We start from the raw sequence: 21,857 nt of genomic DNA, 5'->3' as shown, positions 1-21,857 counted from the left end.
TCCCAGCTGTAGGAGGCTGAGGCAGGGTGACTACAAGTTCAAGGCCAGCCTCACTCTCTGAAAAAATAACAATTAACAGGGTTAGGGTGAAGCTCAGTGGTGGAGCCCTCCTGGGTAATGTCTGAAATAACAAAGGGAGAAAAGGAGGAAGGAAGAGATATTTCACTAATCTGTACACAAGGCTGGAGTGGAGAGGCCTTAACTAACACACGCAATGTGTCTGAAACTCCTGAATGACACAACACTAAATTGGGAAGTCCGGAAATAACAATTGATTTTTGAGAAGGAATAGTGGGCAGCAACATTGTGAGAAAAGTCAAAGAAATCAATAGTTGCATGACACAGTGAGGATGAAAGCACTGCACTAGGGAGGGTATGTAGAGAAAAGGGTGACTTGATCCTGTACATGTGTGTGCACGTGGGTGTGAGTGTGCATGTGCGGGTGGCACAACCCACCCCTCCCAGGTGTTTTTTAATGTGACTTGCTGCTCTCGAAAACCCTCACATGAGCACCAGGGCATTTCTGATAGCCTCTGTGACCCTGCTAAAGTGCTTTTCTGGTGCCTGGTGCATGAAAGGGAATAGTAACTAAAGTTCATTATATTATGAACTCTTCATAGAAATGAATAATTGGTTTCCTTAAATATTTAAATAGTTCTTCCACCCCTGTTTTCAACATAAATTATCTAATATACATTTTTCCAAGTCAACTCCAGTTTAGTTCAACTGAACTAATAATAATTTGGAAGGTGTGAGTTAATGTTCTTATGATGATCAGCATCATTTTAGAATCTTAGAGATTGAAGGATATTAACACACAGAAAGACATGAAGAAGCAATTCTTGCATCTGAATTGGTGACACCTGGAAACTGGACACAAACAAGGCACATTTTGATTTACATCAGGGATTCAGGAAACACCCAGGAGCTGAGCACGGTAGCATATGTCTGTGATCCCAGAAGCCATAGCAGGAGGATCACAAGCTTCAACCCAGCCTCAGCAAGAAATGGAGGCCCTTAAGAAGAACTTAGCAAGATCCTCTATGAAACAAACAAACAAAAAATTAAAAAGGACTAGGGATGGGGCTCAGTGCTTAAAGACTCCAGATATAATGATGGTAATGTTCCTTTTCTCTTCTCCATTCTCTGACCCTGGTAATTATTTATCTAAAACCTCTCACAATTTTTATTTTATCACAACATATGTAAAAGTCATACAATATTTGAGGACACAGAAAATATCAGAATTCCATATAGAAAAAGTTTTCAAATAATGAGACCCGAGTTTTAATCTGATAAAGCCTTTACTGAAAAAAATAGACACTATAAGAGAAAATGTACTTAATGGAAGGAGAGAGATAAAATCTCTAAAAAAGTATTTCAATGCTGCGACTAAAAGTTAATGCAACTAACATTTTTGCACACACAAAAATGCACAGTATATATAAGATTATGTCATAATATCAAAAGATGCAAAGAACTTAAAATACAAAAGAGATGAATCTAACAATAACAGAGATTTAACCTTGCTTTCACATCTTCACACTGATGCCATCCTTACATCCACTCTAGGGTGCATTTTTATCACCTGTGAATTGCCAGAATGAAGGCACATACACTTTTCACACTCCCACACTTGTTTTCTCAAAAGAGCATGGTTGCTGAAGGCAGTGAAGACTACATCAGGCTGAGGCAGCAGGATCACAAGTTCAAAGCCAGCCTCAGCCACTTAGGACCTAAGCAACCAAGTGAGACCATGTCTCAAAATTGGAAAAAAAAAATTAAAAAAGACTGGGATGAGTGTCAGTGGTTCAGCACCTCTGGGTTGAAAATAATAATAATAATAAATAATACAAAATATTCCCTCAAATCTGAATAAGTCTAACTAGATCTGAAACAAGGAATGTCTTATCACATTTCTACATACAAGGCTTTTCTCCAGTTTGAGTTCTTCCCTGCTGTTTAAAGAGACCTTGACAGTTGAAAGGGTACCATATCATGTCAAGACCAGAAGGGGGGACATTCAAGATGGTGGGCCAGAGACAGGCAGCATCGTGTGTTGTTCCGTGGCCTAGGTCTCACCTCATCAGAATACAGGATTTCAGAGAGCATGAAAATACACTCTAGAGTGGATTTTCACAGAAATCACCAAGCTGTAAGCCCACTGCAGAATTCAGAGCCTCAGGGTTCGAGTAAGACTCTGGACTCCAGGCCCAAAGCCCACAGCTCTAGCCCCAAGCAGCTCTTGAGTGGCTCAGCAGAAACACCTCTCAGCCCCTCTGCAGAACTCCAGGCTGCACCCCATTCCCACACAGGCAACTCAGCTGCTACCTACCCACAGCACAAGGCCATCACCCAGCTCCCCCCACATCAATGGAAGCAGACCGGCTCCATCTTGGATCACCTTTCTCCCCATATTTGATGTGGATGGCTGGCAGATGGGAACTCCCTCTGAGCCACATATCATCCTGCCAGATCCCCAGTTCATTGTCCACCACCAGACTGTAAACCTTTTTACAAAACTACTGATTATAGCTTAAATAATAATTGAATCCAACATTTCTGGACATTGAGACTAAACTGTAAATGTCTTCATAACAACAAATAGTTTATACGTGATGTATTGTTGATATTGGGATCTGTTAACATTGTCCTTCCCCACAAAGGAGGGATCTTGCAAACCTACAAGAGCACTACAAATCAATAGGGTAAAAACCATAACACCTCAGAACCACAGAGCTGGAAAGGAAGACACACAAGTAACATGAAAAGACAAGGGAAGAAAGTGCCCAAACAAATCAAGAGAACACATCATTAGAATCATTGGCAGCTACAGCAGAAAAATGGACACAGAAAGATTTCAGGATATACATGGTTAAAATGTCCTGTAAACGCCAAGAAGGTATAACAGAGCAAAGACAAGCAGTAAAAGATCACTTCGACAATGAGCTACATAAACAAATAAAAGAAGTAAAAGATCACCTCAACAGGGAGACAGAGGTTCTAAAACAAACAAACAAACAAACAGAAATCCTTGAAATGAAAGAAATAATAGGGGCTGGGGATATGGCTCAAGCGGTAGCGGGCTCACATGGCATGCGTGCGGCCCAGGTTCGATCCTCAGCACCACATTCAAAGATGTTGTGTCTGCCGAAAAACCGAACAATAAATATTAAAATTCTCTCTCTCTCTCTCTCTTAAAAAAAAAAAAAAAGAAAGAAATAACGAACTAAACTCAAAGCTCAAATGAAAGCATCACGAACAGAGAAGACCACAGGGAAGATAGGACATCAGACAATGAAGATAAAATATATAATCTTGAAAGGAACATAGACCATAGAGTGAAAATGGTAAGGAACCAGGAGCAGAACATTCAAGAAATAAGGGATAGCATAAAAAGCCAAATTTGGGAGTTATTGGGATAGAGGGAAGCATAGAGGACCAAACCAAAGGAATCAAGGATCTATTCACAGAAATAATATCAGAAAACTTTCAAAACACGAAAAATGAATTGGAAATCCAAATTGAAGAGGCTACAGGATGCCAAATGTACAAAATCAAAACAGATCCATACCAAGGCACATAATAATAAAAATGCTCACCATACAATATATGGAGAGAATTTTACAAACCATGAGAGAAAGGAATCAGATTATATATAGGGGAAAATCAGTTGGGATAATGGCAGTTTTTTTCATCATAGACCCTAAAAGCTAGAAGATCCTGGAACAACATATATCAACCTGAAAAAAAATGAGTGCCAACCAAGAATCTTGAATGCAGCAAAAGTAAGCTTTAGATTTCAAGATGAAATAAAATCCTTCCATGATAAACAAAAGTAAAAAAGAATTTATAGCTAGAAAACCAGCACTACAAAACATCCTTGGAAAAATATTCCATGAAGAGGAAAAGAAAAACAGCAATGAAAATCAAAAGAGGAAGGTAGTACCCCAAAGGAAAAACTAATGAAAGAAGAAAATCAAGTCAATTTAAATAACAAAAATAAACAAATATGGCTGGAAATACAAACCATTTCTCAATAATAACACTGAAAGTTAATGGAATAAACTCACCAATCACAAGACATAAGCTAGCAGACTGGATTAAAAACAAAACAAAACAAAAAAAAGACCCAACAAGATGCTGCCTCAAGGAGGCTCATCTGATAGAAAAAGGCATACACTGACTGAAGGTGAAAGGTTGGGAAAAACCATACCACTCACATGGACTGCACAAGTAAGCAGGGTTTTCCATATTCATATCAAATAAAGGAGACTTGAAGCCAAAGGGAATGAAAAGGGATAAAGATGGACATTATATATTGCTCAAGGGAACCATACACCAAGAAGATGTAACAACCATAAATATATATATGCCCCAAACAATGGTGGAGCTATGTTCAAACAAACTCTTCTCAAGTTCAAGAGTCAAACTGACCACAACACAATAATCTTGGGTGACTTTAACACACCTCTCTCACCACTGCACAGATCTTCCAAAAAGTTGAATGAAAACACTATAAAACTCAATAACATAATCAATAATTTAGACTTAACTGACACATAGAATATTTCAGCCTGCATCAAACAGAAACACTTTCTTCTCAGTAGCACATGGATCCTTCTCTAAAATAGACCATATACTATGCCACAAAGCAACTCTTAGCAAATATAAAAAAACTAGAGACACTACCATACATTTCATCAGATCATAATTAAATAGAATTGGGAAACAAAAAGAAAATAAAAAGTAAAAATTTCTCCATCACCTCGAGACTAAACATTAGGCTACAGAATGAACAATGCATTGCAGAAGGAATCAAGGAGGAGATTAACAATTTCTTAGGGGTAAATAAGAACATAGAAACAACCGATGGAAATCTGAGACACTATGAAAGCAGTACTAAGAGGAAAATTCATTGCATAGAGTTCATTCCTTCAAAGAAAAAAAAATTAACAAATAAATGACCTCACACTACCACTCAAAGCCCTAAAAAAAGAGGAACAAACCAGCAGCAAAAGCAGTAGAAGGCAAAAAATAATTAAAATTAGAGGTGAAATCAATAAAATTGAAACCAAAGAAACAGTTGAAAATATGGAGAAAAAAAGTTGGTTCTTTGAAAAAATAAATAAAATTGACAGACTCTTAGCCATGCTAAAAAAGAGAATGAGAGAGAGAACTCAAATTACCCATATACATGATGAAAATGATAATATTACAACAGATATGACAGAAAAACAGAGAATAGAAGACATTGAAGTTATCAACAAATTTCTTAAGTCATACGATCTGCCCAGATTGAATCAGGAAGACATACACAATTGAAACAGACCAATACCAAGTGATAAAAATAGAAAACAGAGCTTACTAAGATTGTGCAATATGATTAAGTGGGATTCATCCTAGAGAGGCAGGGTTGGTTCCACTTATGCAAATCAATAAATGTAATTTATTACATCAATAGACACAAAGATAAGAATCATATGATCATCTCAATAGATGCAGAAAAAGCATCTGACAAAATACAGCACCCCTTTATGTTCAAGACACTAGAACAACTAGGGATATCAGTAACATATCTCAACATTGTAAAGGCTATCTATGCTAAGCCTCAGGACATCATTCTAAACAGAGAAAAATTGACGGCATTTTCTCTAAAAACTGCAACAAGACAGGGCTGCCCTTTTCACCACTTCTATTCAACATAGTTCTTGAAATGCTGGCCAGAGCAATTAGACAAATGAAAGGAATCAAAGGGATATGTATAGGAAAAGAAGAACTTAAATTGGCACTATTTGCAGATGATATGATTCTATATCTAGAAGAACCAAAAAACTCCACCAGAAAAATTCTAGAACTGTTTACTGAATTAAGCAAAGTAGCAGAATATAAAATCAACACCCATAAATCAAAGGCATTTCTGTATATCAGTGGCAAAGACTCAGAGAAGGAAATGAGAAAGACTACCCAATTCACAATATCCTCAAAAAAAAAAAAATACTTGAGAATCAACTTAATGAAAGAAGTAAAAGATCTATACAATGAAAACTACAGAACCATAAAGAGAGAAATCAAAGAAGACCTCAGAAGATGAAAACATCTAACTTGCTTTTGGATAGGCAGAAATAATATGATCAAAATGACCATACTACCAAAAGCATTATACAGATATAATGCAATTCCCATCAAAATCCCCCAGGCATTCCTCATACAAATAGAAAAAGCAATCATGAAATTCATCTGGAAAAATAAGACATGAAGAATAGCTAAAACAATCCTTAGACTGATATAGGTGGCATCTGTATACCACATCTTAAACTATACTACAGAGAAATAATAACAAAAACAGCATGGTGTTGGCATCAAAAAAGACTGGTAGACCAAAGGAACAGAATAGAGGACACAGACACTAACCCAGAAAATTACAATTATCTTATATTAGACAAAGGTGCCAAAAACATGCACTGGAGAAAAAAGCATCTTCAACAAATTGTGCTAGGAAAACTGGAAATCCATAAGCAACAACATAAAATGAAATCCCTAGGTCTCACCATGCACAAAGTGCAAATCAAAATGGACCAAAAACCTAGGTATTAAACCAGAGACTCTGCATCTAATAGAAGAAAAAGTAGTCTGTAATATTCATCATGTGGGATTAGGCCCCAACTTCCTATAGCCCAAGAATTAAAACCAAGAATCAATAAATGGGATGGAATCAACCTAAAAAGTTTCTTCTCAGCAAAAGAAACAATCTGTGAGGTGAACAGAAAGCCTACACTGAAGGAACAAGTTTTTACCCCTCACACTTCAGACAGAGCACTAATCTCTATTGTATATAAAGAACTCAAAAAGCTAAGCAACAAAAAAACAAATAACCCAATCAACAAATGGGCCAAGGACATGAACAGACACTTCTGAGAAGAGAATATAAAATCAGTCAACATGTATATGAAAAAATGCTTATCCTCTCTAGCAATTAGAGAAATGCAAATCAAAACTTCTCTAATCTATCACCTCACTCCAGTCAGAATGACAGCTATTATGAAGACAAACAACAATAAGTGTTGTTGAGGATGCAGGGGAAAAGGTACCCTCTTACCTTGCTGGTGGGACTTCCAAATTGGTGCAGCCAATTTGGAAAGCGGTGTGGAGATTCCTTGGAAATCTGGGAATGAAACCACCATTTGACCCAGCAATCCCTCTCCTCAGACTTCCCCAAAGAACTTAAAAAACACCATACTACAGGGACACAGCCACATCAATGTTTATAGCAGCACAATTCACAAGAGCTAAACTGTGGAGTCAACCTAGATACCCTTCAGTGGATGAATGGATTAAAAAATGTGGCATATATACGCAATGGAACTTTAACCAGCAATAAAAAATTAAATAAAATCATGGCATCTGCAGGTAAATAGATGGCATTGGAGAAGATAACGCTAAGTGAAGTTAGCCAATCCCCCAAAAACAAATGCTGAATGTTTTCTCTGATATAAGGAGGCTGACTCATAGGGGGTACATGGGGGGAGCATGGAAGGATTAGATGAATGGTAGACAAAGCAGAGGACTGGGAGCGAAAAGGAAGGGACAGAGGATTAGCAAGGATGATGGAATGTGAAGGACATCATTATACAAAGTGCACGTATAAAGACATGAATTGGGTGTCAAAATTCTTTATATACAGATATGAGTAATTGTGGTATATATGTGTAATAAGAATTGTAATGCATTCTGCTGCAATTTCTTTATCCAAAATAAATAAATAAATAGATAAATAGCAGACGGGTTTTCCCAGATGTAAATCCTATTTTTAAAAAAATTTTAAACATATTTATTTCTTTATTTACTTTTAAGTTTTCGGCGGACACAACATCTTTGTATGTGGTGCTGAGGATCGAACCCGGGCCGCACGATTGCCAGGCGAGCACGCTACCGCTTGAGACACATCCCCAGCCCAGATGTAAAGATGTAAATCCTTTATGTATTTGAATAAAACTGTAAAAATTAAGTACAGCCCAACATGGCTTATCCACAGGATTTTCTACAATATACATATTTTTAATACAACTGAACAAAACTAAAACATCTGAACCCTTTGTATTTCTTACTTGCATAGGGTTTATTCATTTTGGCATGAATCTTTCCAAAAGAATCTTTCTAGTACTCAGAATAAACTGCAAAAATTAAAAGATTTCCCACATTTTTTCCATTCATAGGGCTTCTCTCCATGAGAATTTTCATAAAAGAGAAGAAAAATAGGTCTAGAACATGAACCTGATAGAGTACAGCAAATCGTCCCCATTCAGAGTGTTTATTTTCCAGTGAGGGAAATGGCTTTGAAGACAACAGGGAAAATGGAATGATTTGCCATATTTTTTCACATTTAAACAGTTATTCATCCAGATGTGGTGATGTATGCATTTAATCCCAGAGACTTGGGAGGCTTAGGCTGAAGGATCACAAGTTGGGGCCAGCCTCAGCATTTTAGAACAACCCTAAGGAACTCAGCAAGTCTCTGTCTCAAAATTAAAAATATAAAAAAGAATGAGGATGTGTCTCAGTGGTAGAGGGCCACCAGACCAAATCTGCAGACAAATCCTCAGTACAATATTCAGCAGAGTGAGCAGTGTGTTTGAAGGGGACAAGACATATTGATCCACCACATTTCACATTTAAAGAAATTTTCTCCAGTAAACTTCCAACATGTTGATGAGAAGAACAGTAATAACAGAAGACTTTGCCAATTGTTTTCATCAGTACAATTTCTTTGCAATATGAGTTTGTTCATGTAAGTGAAGCTGATGGTATATAACCAAGGTTTTCCCCCATTGTTGACCTTCACAGGGCTTCTCTCCAGTATGAGTCCGTTCATGTGAGCAAACATGAGAGGACTGAGTGAAGGCTTTGCCACACTGCTTACATTGATAGGGTTTCTCTTGAGTGTGAGTCCCTTCATGTCTGTGAAAGAAAAAACAAGAAAAAGACTTTTCCACATTGTTGGTATTCATTAGGCTTCTCTTCTGCATGAATACTTCCATGTACGTGAGGTTCACTGGATGTGTCAAGGGGTTCTCCACATTGTTGATATTCATAAGGCTTCTCTCCAGTATGCGTTTTTTCATGTCTGTGAAGATGATGGGATCGAACGAAGGCTTTGCCACACTGTTTACATTCATAGGGCTTCTCCCCAGTATGAGTTTTTTCATGTGAGTGAAGGTGAGTGGACCGAGTGAAGGCTTTGCCGCACTGCTTACATTCATAGGGCTTCTCTCCAGTATGCGTCCGTTCATGTCTGTGAAGGTTAGAAGAATAAGTGAAGACTTTTCCACATTGTTTGCATTCCTTAGGATTCTGTCCAGTATGTATTTGTTCATGTCTCTGAAGGTAAGACAAAGTAGGGCAGGCTTTCCCACATTGTTGACATTCATAGGGTTTCTCTCTAGTATGTGTTCTTTCATGTCTGTGAAGCTTAGAGGACATAGTGAAGGCTTTGCCACACTGCTTACATTCATAAGGCTTCTCCCCACTATGAGTCCACTCATGTATCTGAAGGTAGGAAGAAGTACTGAAGGCTTTCCCACATTGTTGACATTCATAGGGCTTCTCCCCAGTATGAGATTTTTCATGTGAGTGAAGGTGAGTGGACTGAGTGAAGGCTTTGCCACACTGCTTACATTCATAGGGCTTCTCTCCAGTATGCATCCGTTCATGTCTGTGAAGGTTAAAAGAAGTAGTGAAGACTTTTCCACATTGTTGGCATTCATTGGGCTTCTCTCCAGTATGGATTTGTTCATGTATCTGAAGGTAAGACAAAGTAGGGCAGGCTTTCCCACATTGTTGACATTCATAGGGTTTCTCTCTAGTATGTGTTCTTTCATGTCTGTGAAGCTTAGAGGATTCAGTGAAGGCTTTGCCACACTGCTTACATTCATAGGGCTTCTCCCCACTATGAGTCCGCTCATGTATCTGAAGGTAGGAAGAAGTACTGAAGGCTTTCCCACATTGTTGACATTCATAGGGCTTCTCCCCAGTATGAGTTTTTTCATGTCTGTGAAGTATAGAGGAGTTAGTGAAGGCTTTACCACACTGCTTACATTCATAGGGCTTCTCTCCAGTATGTGTTCGTTCATGTCTGTGAAGTTTAAAGGACTTAGTGAAGGCTTTGCCACACTGCTTACATTCATAGGGCTTCTCTCCAGTATGCGCTCGTTCATGTCTGTGAAGTTTAGAGGACTCAGTGAAGGCTTTGCCACACTGCTTACATTCATAGGGCTTCTCCCCACTATGAGTCCGCTCATGTATCTGAAGGTAGGGAGAAGTACTGAAGGCTTTCCCACATTGTTGACATTCATAGGGCTTCTCCACAGTATGAGTTTTTTCATGTGAGTGAAGGCGATTGGACCGAGTGAAGGCTTTGCCACACTGCTTACATTCATAGGGCTTCTCCCCAGTATGAGTTTTTTCATGTGAGTGAAGGCGATTGGACAGAGTGAAGGTTTTGCCACACAGCTTACATTCATAGGGCTTCTCCCCAGTATGAGTCCGCTCATGTATCTGAAGGTAGGAAGAAGTACTGAACGCTTTCCCACATTGTTGACATTCATAGGGGTTCTCCCCAGTATGAGTCCGCTCATGTATCTGAAGGTAGGAAGAAGTACTGAAGGCTTTCCCACATTGTTGACATTCATAGGGTTTCTTTTTCGTATGAGTTTTTTTATGTGAGTGAAGGTTAGACGATTGAGTAAAAGCTTTGCCACACTGCTTGCATTCATAGGGCTTCTCTCCAGTATGCATCCGTTCATGTCTGTGAAGGGAAGAAGAAGTAGTGAAGAATTTTCCACATTGTTGGCATTCATTGGGCTTCTCTCCAGCATGGATTTGTTCATGTATCTGAAGGTAAGATGAAGTACTGTAGGCTTTTCCACATTGTTGACATTGATAGGGCTTCTCTCCAATATGCGTTCGTTCATGTCTGTGAAGGGAAGAAGAAGTAGTGAAGACTTTTCCACATTGTTGGCATTCATTGGTATTCTCTCCAGTATGGATTTGTTCATGTATCTGAAGGTAAGACAAAGTAGTGAAGGCTTTCCCACATTGTTGACATTTATAGGGTTTCTTTTTCATATGTGTTCTTTCATGTCTGCGAAGTATAGAGGAGTTAGTGAAGGCTTTGCCACACTGCTTACATTCATAGGGCTTCTCCCCACTATGAGTGCGCTCATGTATCTGAAGGTAGGAAGAAGTACTGAAGGCTTTCCCACATTGTTGACATTCATAGGGCTTCTCCCCAGTATGAGTTTTTTCATGTCTGTGAAGTATAGAGGAGTTAGTGAAGGCTTTGCCACACTGTTCACATTCATAGGGCTTCTCTCCAGTATGCGTCCGTTCATGTCTGTGAAGGGAAGAAGAAGTAGTGAAGAATTTTCCACATTGTTGGCATTCATTGGGCTTCTCTCCAGCATGGATTTGTTCATGTATCTGAAGGTAAGATGAAGTAGTGTAGGCTTTTCCACATTGTTGACATTGATAGGGCTTCTCTCCAGTATGCGTTCGTTCATGTCTGTCAAGGGATAAAGAAGTAGTGAAGACTTTTCCACATTGTTGGCATTCTTTGGTCTTCTTGCCACTATGGATATGTTCATGCATCTGAATGTAAGACAAAGTAGTGTAGGCTTTTCCACATTGTTGACTTTCATAGGGTTTCTCTCTAGTATGTTTTCTCTGATGTATTCTAAATAAACTTCGGTAAGCAAAGTCTTTCCCACATACGTTACATTTAAAAAGTACTTTCCCACTGTGCGTGATCACGTGACTGTGAAGACTTGTGGGTGAAACCATGGTTTTACCACCTTCTTTACCTTCATGGGATTTCTCTCCAGAATGAGTTCTTTCATGTTTTCTAAATAAAGTGGGGGAATGAAAGGCTTTTCCACATACCTCACATTGAAAAGCTTTACCTCGCCTATGTGTTCTTGTGTGACTTTGAACATCTGTGGGAGAAGATGAGGCTTCATCACATTGTTGACATTCATCAGGTTGCCACCCAGTATGAGAATCTTCATGCCTCTCAATGTCATTGGAACAACTGATGACTTTCCCACATACTATACTTTCACAGGGTCCATCTCCAGTTTGTGTTAACATTTGTGTGTGAACACTTTTGAGAGAAACCAGAGATTTCCTGTATTGTTTCAATTCACATGGCTTCTCGTCACATTCTTCATGCTTGTAGCGTTCGGGTCCACAGTGAGATGTGATCTGCCTATGAGGAATGAAGGGCATATGAAGTCTTTGGCACACATAATGCAGTCACATGAATTTACTCTATTAAATTTTTTCTTTGCTTAAGAATTGGGATCTCATGACCAGCACATTATTAATACTTGATTAATTCATGATGTTGTATTTATTTAAGGTCCTAGGTTAACGTCACTTCCAACATGAGGTAAAGCCTAGGATTTTCAAACTTGTTCAAATTGCCAAGAAAATAAAGAGATTGAGAGGAAACAATGCTTTGCAACACAGCTTGCCTATGGTCATTATCCAAATAATTATACTCACATATGCAATTTCATAATAGTTTTTGCATGTCAAGCACTTTGAATAGACTGAATATCTATATATCTATATATCTATGTCTTTATATATATAATTTATTTCAGTGGACAACAGACTTTATTGATTTAAATGTGGTGCTGAGAAGAGAACCCAGTGCCTCAAGCATGCAAGGCAAGCTATCTACCACTGAGCCACAATCTCAGTCCCAGTGAAGTATATATTTCTGGTAAAAAAATCTTATAAGAATAAATACATTTAAAGTTGTGCAAATTTCTTGCATTGGTTTTTAAAATTATATGACATCCCCAGATTCCCTCAAGGATTCCTCTTGTCAGTACAATTACCTTAGATTGCTCCCAAAATTTTTAATCTGATTTTCAATGTTCTTCTCATCACATTTGTTTCCTAAAATGCCAAACAAAAACATTATAAATTTCTAGGAGCTAGAAATGCTTTTCCAAATTCATGGTGCATTTTATGCTACATTAATTCACCAACTGATTGTCTTTTCATGTTCTACATAAATTAAAAAAAAATAAACACAAATTCTATAAGTAAATACACAAATTATTACCTATAGATGCCAGGTTTCTGAGGACTTCCAGCATCACATCTCTGTAAAGGTTCTTCTGGGAAGCATCCAGCAAATCCCACTCCTCCTGCATGAAGTTCACAGCCACATCCTCAAAGGTCACTGAGATCTAAAATATCCCAAAAATGTGTAGTGGAGACCAGGGGAGATTTCACAGCATGAGAAATCTATACTCAACATGCATGATGTTCACGTGATTCCCTGGCCTCTCGATTAATTCCACAATTTGGTCATTGAAATCTTCAGTGCATTTAATTCTTCACAGCCACTCCAACACTAGATTTGGGCCCCACACAAAGTAAATAGTAGAGTGTTGTACACCCTTTCTTTGGTGAGTTCACAGGAAGTAAGAGGGGCTCCCGGGTCACCCTTATTTGTTGATTGCATCTCTATCACCTTCTTACCAACATCCTGTGCAGTAGAGAGCTAATATTAGCACTCTCCTTATTACTTACCCCTTAGAAAAGAAAGCTAACTGAGTAGGAAATTGCTGGGATCACATAACTCAGCATTTGAGAGAACCTGCCAACCACCATGACTCACTGGGCCTACACAGTTAATATAGACAACATGGTATTTACTGATCTCCTGTTTCCTTTTGAAACTCAATTGTTCCATCCTTAAAGAAGTGCCTAGAGTCAGCCCCAACCCACACCCTCAGAGTATGGAGTCACTAAAGAGTTTCCCTCATAGACAACAGTTAGACAATCTTCCACACCGGTTGTCACAATGTGTTCACTGGGGACTGAGCTCAACTTGGGTGATTACACTGAGGACAACTAGAAGTTTGCAGGTGCTTTACTCCAGAACAAATTTACCCAATTAGTAATCAAGCACAATGATTAATAAACGCAAAAATATAATAATTTCTAGTGGTTAATGTCAAAGCAGAATGGGGTGTGTCAAAAGATGGCAAGTGTCTCAGAAAGAACTCGATGACCCCAAGATGTCACCTTGTCCAAACAACAGCCTTACAAAATTATATTGGTTTGAAAAATAGTTTTCTTAACAGACAGCAGAAAATCCTTTCCCAAACCTCATGGCAACCATGAATGTCCAATGATTTTCAAACTCCTCTGAACAGCAGATGTCTCACTCAGATCATCTACAGTCATGAGACACACACCACCATTCTGCCCAAGGACACTTTGATCAAGACAGGCCACATGTACAATGGTGGTCTGTCATGAAAGAGATTCCTCATTCTTGTAGCAGAGCTGGTGAAAGGAAACCTCAGGCACAAGCACTTCCAGGGTGTGTTAAAGCAGCAGGTTTGCAGCCCAGAATCCTGAACTATCCCACGCTGACTGCGTGTGAAACAGGCCACTCCATGTGGGTCTCTAAGCAGGCTATGATTTCTGCACAGTGTGGAACAGCCCAAAGGACCACCTACCAGAACACGACCCTGCCACTCACAAAGATCCATGCTCAAGGACATAAGACAGATGACATTTGAAGCAGGACAGCATCAACAGAGGTTAATAGGAGCCTGAGAGAAAGCCTTTAGTGGGCTGTTCTTCATGGCATGGAAAAATTATGAGTGACATCAGGTGTCTTGGGGATAGATCACAATGATGGTCTAGGCCAACTGAAATCTAAATGGCAAAGGGTACATCATCCCACTATTGTGCAGAAAAATATCATTTATTATACATTTAACTGTGAAAGTCTAAAACACATTTCAAAAATTTAAGAAATATATAATTAACCCAACCCCCTCAAAAAAAAAAAGAAAGTCAAGGCTCTGACATCTCAAACAGGCTTCCATGAGACACTGAAGACCTGCCACCAATTTTCTACTGTTATTTCCAGACAACAGAAGTTGAGTTAAAACTTCCTAATTCTTTCTGTTTATATTTATTTTTTTAGTTGCAGTTGAACACAATAGCTTTATCCCATTTATTTATGTGGTGCTGAGGACTGAACCCAGGATCTTGCACATGCTAGGCAAGTTCTCGACCACTGAGCCACAACCCCAACCCACCTTCTAATTCTTTATATGGCATATTTTATCATATTATCAAAATTAAATAGATAAAGAAAAGTATTAAATAGAAAACTATGAAAGACTTTCATGATCATGAATGCAAAATTCCTCATCATACAATACTTTATTGAATCCAAAAATAAATAAAAAGAATTATAAACACAGCCAAGAGGAAATTATTACAGCTCTGTAAGACTGATGCCAAATTTAAAACTCAGTTAAAATTTAACAGGGACCAGCATACTACTGTGGGAAGTCAAGCCCAGTGGCCCAGATGCACTCACATCAGCCTCTGCAGGGCCCAGGAACACAGCACACATGCAAGGCTTATTCAGAATTAAAAAACCAATTGACATTATCCATCACAATAAAAAGCTAAATAATAAATATTGATTATATCAATAGTTAAAAAAATCAAGAATAATGAAAAAAACACTCAAGCTCAATAAAACAATGTCTTCATAGAGAGACAACATGATCCTCTATGCTACTGGAATCCACTAAAGAATCTTGAAAAACAATGATGTGACATCAGTGTTGTCATGTTAATAAATAGGACAATTATTATACTATTGACAGCAGGAAGCTGGGCATGGAGGCCATGCCTGTGGTCCTTGCCAATCAGGGGGCCGGGGCAGGATGATCCCAGGTTTGAGTCCAGCCTGGGCAATTTTGCAAGACTCTGTTTCTCAATGAAAAATTAAAAGTTTTGGGAATATAGCTCAATGGTAGAGCAGCCCTAAGTCCAACACGCAGCACCAAAATGAAAAGAAAAACAAATACACACCACTTATACAGAACCAATAAAAGAGAAATACTCATATATAAATCTAACAAAAATCTGTATGACAAAAACTGCTAACTTCTAATAAAAATATCAGAAACATGGAAAATATTTGGAGATACTTTTATGTTCACAGATGGGAAGCCTCAGTTACCATCAATTCTTACCAACTTTATTTATGGATTCAATATAATCCCAATAAAAATATTTTAAGTTATGTTTTCAGTAACAAAAGATCCAGAACAACCAACACAGTAATGAACACTCAGTTCACAGGATGAACACTACCTGAGGTTAACAGCTAATAAAAATCTACAATCATCAAGACACAGTGGTATTTGGCACAGTATAAAAATATTCAACTGATCTTTGACAAAGGAGCAGAAGAAAATCAATGGAAAATATAGTCTCTTGGACAATGTTGCCAAAGCACTGGACATGAATTAACATGTAGAGAGAGAAAACATTCTCATTTCACAAATGTCACAGAGCTCCCAGTGGAGCCTCAGTCTCAAAGTAGGACACACAGCTGGGGCTGCAGCTCTGGCAAAGCACCTGCCTGGCAATTAGGAGGCCCAGGGTTCACTTGTCAGCACCAAAAAATTGCCTATACATTGTAGTACCTAATGCAAAACTCCAAACTTCACTAAAATAACAAAGAAATACAGAGAAATCTGGGCTGGCATGACAGCTTCATATGCAACATCAAACACATGAACTGTGAGTGAAAAACTTGTAAATAGAACTTGATCAAAATGAAGTTGGTGTTTTTCAAAAGATGCCCTTGAGAGAATGAGAAGACATGCTGAAGAACTGGACAAAATGTTGTCACAACACATAATGACACTGGGTTGGTATTCAACATACATGAAGAATACTCAGTAAAAAATAAGCAACCAAGTTGGAAGTGGGAAAAAGATTTGGAAAGATACTCAATAAATAGGCACAGTTAACACATGTGTGAGAAGATGTTCACCTGTATATAATTAGGAAACTTCAAAACGAACAATGAGGTGCCACCAGGTACTCAACTGGAGTGGTGAAATGACAAACACCAAAAGCTCCAAAAGACAGTGAAAACATGAATCAGCAAGAACCCTTCCCTGGCTCATGTGAATGGAGAGAAGAACACTGTCTCTGGAAGACAGTCACACTCTTACAAAATAAACATGGTGCACTCTACAATTAATTCACCACAATCCCAGGTGTCTATGCAAATGAGGTGAAAATTATGCACAGAAAACTTCTCAGCAGTGACTACAGCAGCCATGTCCAGAACTGCCCAAAGCTAGAAGCAAGGAAGATGCACCTTTCAATGCTGAATGGACAAGGTACATTTTAACCACAGCAAAGAACATCACCCAGAAAGTGAGCTCTGCAGCCTGCAAAGATACAGCACCCTTAAAGGCAGACTGGTAAGTGAGAGAAGCCAGTCTGAAAGGCCAAGTGCAGTAAGATTCCAAGTCAAAAACATTCCAGAAGAGACAACATTATAGATGCACTGAAACTCTTCTGTATGACATTATTATGTAGAATATGTGCCACACAAAATCACACCACACAGAGGAGGAACCCTAAGGTAAAGGATGGATTTTAGCTGATGATAAAATGTTGCTTCATCCACTCTCTTAATCAAATGTAGGATATTGATTCAGTAACTAACAAGCATCCAACATCAATGCAAAATATTGAGAACAGAGTAGAGAAGGGTGTTTGATACTATATGTAATGGCTCATTTGAATTGTCAACCACATTGGATTAAGAGACACCTGTGATTAAGAGGCCTCTGGGTGTGTCCGTGAGGGTGTGTCTACAAATGATTGGCATGTGGAACAGAGAACCAAACTAGAGAACCTCCTTAGGTATAGGCAGCACCATCCAATAGGACGGTGTCTTAGGTGGAACAAAAGTTGGAAGAAGAAGGAAGCAGCAGCAGAGAAAGCCCCTTTCTTCTCCAATGGCTGCTGCAATGGCCTGAGGATATCAGACTCTGCCTTCTTCACTCTCCCAAAGTGGACTCTGCCTGTGATTCTCCAGGGAGTTTCCAGAACCTTTGGTCTGGAAAAGGGCAGCACCACTGATCTCTCATGTTCTGAGACTTCAGCCTCTTGGACTCTGTAGCCACTACTTTTCAAGCTCTCCAGCTGCAGACGGTCACTGTAGACATCCAGCTTCAGGTCAAGTAGGCCAATTTAATAAGTCCCCTTTTATAATCACACTTCGTGTTGATGCTTTTCCTCTAGAAAACATTGACTAACAAACTATAAGTCTAACATTGCTCTGAAAAACAAAATTGATTTAATAAGGAAATGAATGAACTACCATGCCATAAACTTTAACAAATATAAACATAAGAAACAATATTACATAATGAATACCTTTCCCAAATAATAATGCAAAAAATAAAGTAAAGAAGAAAAGTCATAGTTACAAATTTCAAAACTATGGACAAAAGCAACGAAACTGATTTTCAATACTATTTCCATCTGGAAAGAAACTGGATGATAATTTTTTTTTAATATATATTAATTCTTTAGTACTAGGTGGATACAATTTTTTTATTTAATATTTATGTGGTGCTGAGGATCAAACTCAAGGCCTCACGCATGCTAGGTGAGCGCTTTTTCTCTAAGCCACAATCCCAACCCCTGGATGATAAATCTAAAAGGTATTCCAACTGCTGGTGTGATGGTGTGCACCTGTAATTTCAGCCACTAGGGAGGTCAAGGCATGGAACTGGCAAGTTGGAGGCTTTCTCTGCAATTTAGAAAGACATCCAGAAATTTTGTGAAACTTGGTCTTCATCAACAATAAATGGGGGGACTGGGATTGTAGCTGAGTGGCAGAGCACTTGCTAGCATGTATGAGGCACTGGGTATGATCCTTAGCACCACAGATAAATTAACAAAAATAAGGTATTCTGCCCCTCTGCAACTATACAAAATAAAAACAAAAATAAATAGGTACATAATAAATAGGAAGGGCTGAGGAGGTGCTCAGTGGTCAAGTGCCTCTAGGTTTGTTACCCAGTGAAACACCTGCCCACCTCCAAAATGCTGCTCACACATTGAAATTCATTTTTTTGAGGACAACATAAGCATGAGCAAGTCCCTGGCTTCAATCCCAGCACTCAATACATCAGCAAATAAGTAAACCCCAGTCTACAATACGAATTTTTTTTGGGGTGGAGAGTAGCTCAGTAGTAAGAACCTGATAGCCTTTGGTTCAATCCTCAACAGTCCATGTACACACACACACAAAAAACAAACAAACAACAAAAAAAAAACCTGAAAATATATGTAATGAGTGATAAAAAAGGCAACAAAAATCAATGAAAAGACAACACATTTTCTTACAAAGGAGACTGAACTTGCCCATGATGTACACTCTTTAAAAAAACAAAGAGCATTTCAGTAAATTATGTGAAATTCAGGGCATGGATTATTGTGTTTTATGGGGTGAACTTCGAAAAACTATATCTAAAATGAAAATACTACACTGTATCTAAGACCAGTGAAAATATTGTACAGGACAGAGAGAGTAGAGAGAGCATTTATGTTACTCCCAAGTTTCATAAGCTAAAAGGCCAACTCCCAAATGGGTAGCCCTAGGAGGAGGTAATTAGGAGGGAAGAGGAATCAGGTGACATGGTGAGAGTGCTTGTGAGAAGATCAGCACCCTTACTTAGACATATATATCTCTCCTTTTCAGAAAACAGGTGTCATTTGTTATTTCACTGATAAAGTATACAGTGATTTTTAAATGATCACAGTTCGGTATTTTAGGTATTGCCAAAATTGTCCTTAAAACTTCCAATGAAGATGGGTGTGATGGTGCACATCTGTAACCCCCATGGTTCAGGGGTCAGAGGCCCAAGGTGATGTAGCAAGACCCTGACTCAAAAGGAAGAATCTAAAAGGGGCCAGGGATGTGGCTCAGTGGCTAAGCACCTCTGGGTTCCATTCCTGATACCAAAAAACACACAGCTAACATGAACCTGCCAAATCCAGACCACAACAGTAACAACAAACTGTCATTCCTGTCAAATTCATCAGCTTGTCAACGACTGTAACTAATTTACATAAAATCAAATTCATAAATTTATCCACCACAATTTTTGTAGAAATGGATTCATTTCCTGCAGCAATAATGGTAGACAGAGTATCTCTGTATCTTAAGAGGCATTCTGGAATCTAGGACATGGATTTCAATTGGAAATCATTGAAAAGACAAGATCAAATCTCACTAATTTTCTATGCATACTCAGGGGTAGCAAAAGATAAATTAGATGTGTTTTTGTTGTTGTTGTTGTTGTTTGTTTGTTTTTTTTTTTTTTGCTTGTTTTTCTGTTCTGTTCTTTTTCTTTGGTTTAGGATCAGAGATTAAACCCAGAGGAACTTTACTGATGAGTCACAACCCCAGACATAAGGCCTGGCTAAGTCGCTAAGGCTGTACTCAAGTTTACAATCCTACTGCCTAAGGCCCTGGAACAGCAAGGATCACAGGTGTGCACCACTGTACCTGGCTGTAATTGTTTTCACAATGGAAATGTAACTAGACTTTTTAAATTCCACTTCTTTCTTGCCTATTTGATAATAGTCCATCCCATTTGGCTCTGAAAAAATAGACCTGGGCCTCAAAATGTGAGCAGATCATTTCAAAGTGATACACAGTAAGCTTTGGTGCTGAGGGAGCACACATGTGTCAGGCTCAAGGGGCAGGGAAGATCCCTGACATCTGGGACATGACCTCTCCTGGTCTTGATTCCTGAAAGCCTCTGGGATTACCCTCCCAGTGACCTAGACCATGACTCCAGTCTACGAGGCTTTTCAGGTTTGCACAGCTCTGCACTGGGGTGAGTGTTTCTTATGCTCTGGGAGAGGTTTCGCTCCTTCACACTGTGAGACTGAAAGGGCAGGAATCACTGGTGACCTGGCCCCTCAGCACCAGCATCCACAGGCTGACTGTCCAACTTTCTCCAAGGAATGGGAACAGAGCTTGGGAAAAACAAGGTCCCAAGGAAGTAGCTGTCTAGATGAGGCCTGTTCCAGGAGATTCCTCAGCCCAGAGCCCCCAGCAGCTTCCCTGAGAGGCTGCACCCCACACCTCAGGTGTCCTCTAGGAGGAACTGACTCAGGGCCTGAAGTTCTGTTCACCCTGCAGGGACCAGGGCAGCTGTGGGCACCTTGTGGCAGCTCCAGGAGAGGACAGTGGCTGAGGACATGGGACCCTGTGAGGCATCCAAAGGGAACCTCTGGCCAAGAAATCTGACATGGTGTCTACACCTAAGGAAGATAAAGGGAGAAGCACAAGATTTTTACAGCTGTGAACTCAAGTTGTCTATACAGTTGCATCTACATCAAAGAACCTTCAGAGTACTTGACTTGGCTAACCAGACCACCATGAGGGTGGAAAGGCAGGGTTCTGTATGGAGAGCAAAAATTATCTTGGGCTATCTTAAGCCCTTTAATAGCCAATTATCTTAATTTCTGTATCAGACCACAATTCTCAAAACTATTAAATTTCTCAGAATATATCCCTACCCTTACCAGACATCTAGTCCCCACCATCTACCAAAGTAAGAATGTAATAACAACAGTCAGAAGAAATTTCTTTTTTCCTTCTTCCTTTCTTTCTTTCTGCAGCCCACCAATCTGATGATCCTACCATTGCAGTTGGTTAATGTAGTGATATGCAGTTTCTTTTATAAAAGTTCATGTAGGCCAGGCACAGTGCCACACAAGTGTAATCCCAGTAGCTTGAGAAGATAAGGTAGGAGGACTGCTAAATTCAAAGTCAGTCTCAGTAAGTTAGTGAGACCATAAGGAACTTGATGAGATCATGCCTCAAAATACAATCTAAAAATGACTGATTGTGGCTCAGTGATTAAGTGCCCCTGGGTTTAATCCTTGTCTTTCAGGGTGGGACACATACA

At 39.0% G+C, this 21,857-nt stretch overlaps 2 protein-coding genes across 5 annotated transcripts in view; both read right to left on the bottom strand.

The window, feature by feature from the left end:
- LOC124092077 (zinc finger protein 709-like) overlaps nucleotides 1-21,857 on the bottom strand; it is an 84,358-nt gene that overhangs the window by 59,786 nt on the left and 2,715 nt on the right. The gene's annotated exons all lie outside the window — the stretch shown is intronic.
- Nucleotides 8,826-21,857, bottom strand: part of LOC124092079 (zinc finger protein 709-like) — a 147,569-nt gene continuing 134,537 nt past the window's right edge. For 2 of the 4 annotated variants that reach the window (XM_058579042.1, XM_058579045.1), the window contains exons 2-4: nucleotides 13,133-13,259; nucleotides 12,903-12,963; nucleotides 8,826-12,262 (exon numbers count right to left, since the gene is read on the bottom strand). In XM_058579042.1, coding sequence (XP_058435025.1) covers nucleotides 8,953-12,262; nucleotides 12,903-12,963; nucleotides 13,133-13,259 — 3,498 coding nt within the window. In that variant the 3' untranslated portion in view covers nucleotides 8,826-8,952. The remainder of the gene's footprint in view (nucleotides 12,263-12,902; nucleotides 12,964-13,132; nucleotides 13,260-21,857) is intronic. The other 2 variants (XM_058579043.1, XM_058579044.1) reach the window with 1 other exon arrangement.

Source organism: Marmota monax, unplaced genomic scaffold (genome assembly GCF_021218885.2).
Source record: "Marmota monax isolate L192 unplaced genomic scaffold, Marmota_monax_Labrador192_F-V1.1 WCK01_AAM20220418_F8-fsc00168, whole genome shotgun sequence".
In the NCBI taxonomy this organism is placed as follows: Eukaryota; Metazoa; Chordata; class Mammalia; order Rodentia; family Sciuridae; genus Marmota; species Marmota monax.
The sequence above is the reverse complement of the archived record's forward strand: the minus strand, read 5'-3'. Positions and strand labels throughout refer to the sequence as shown.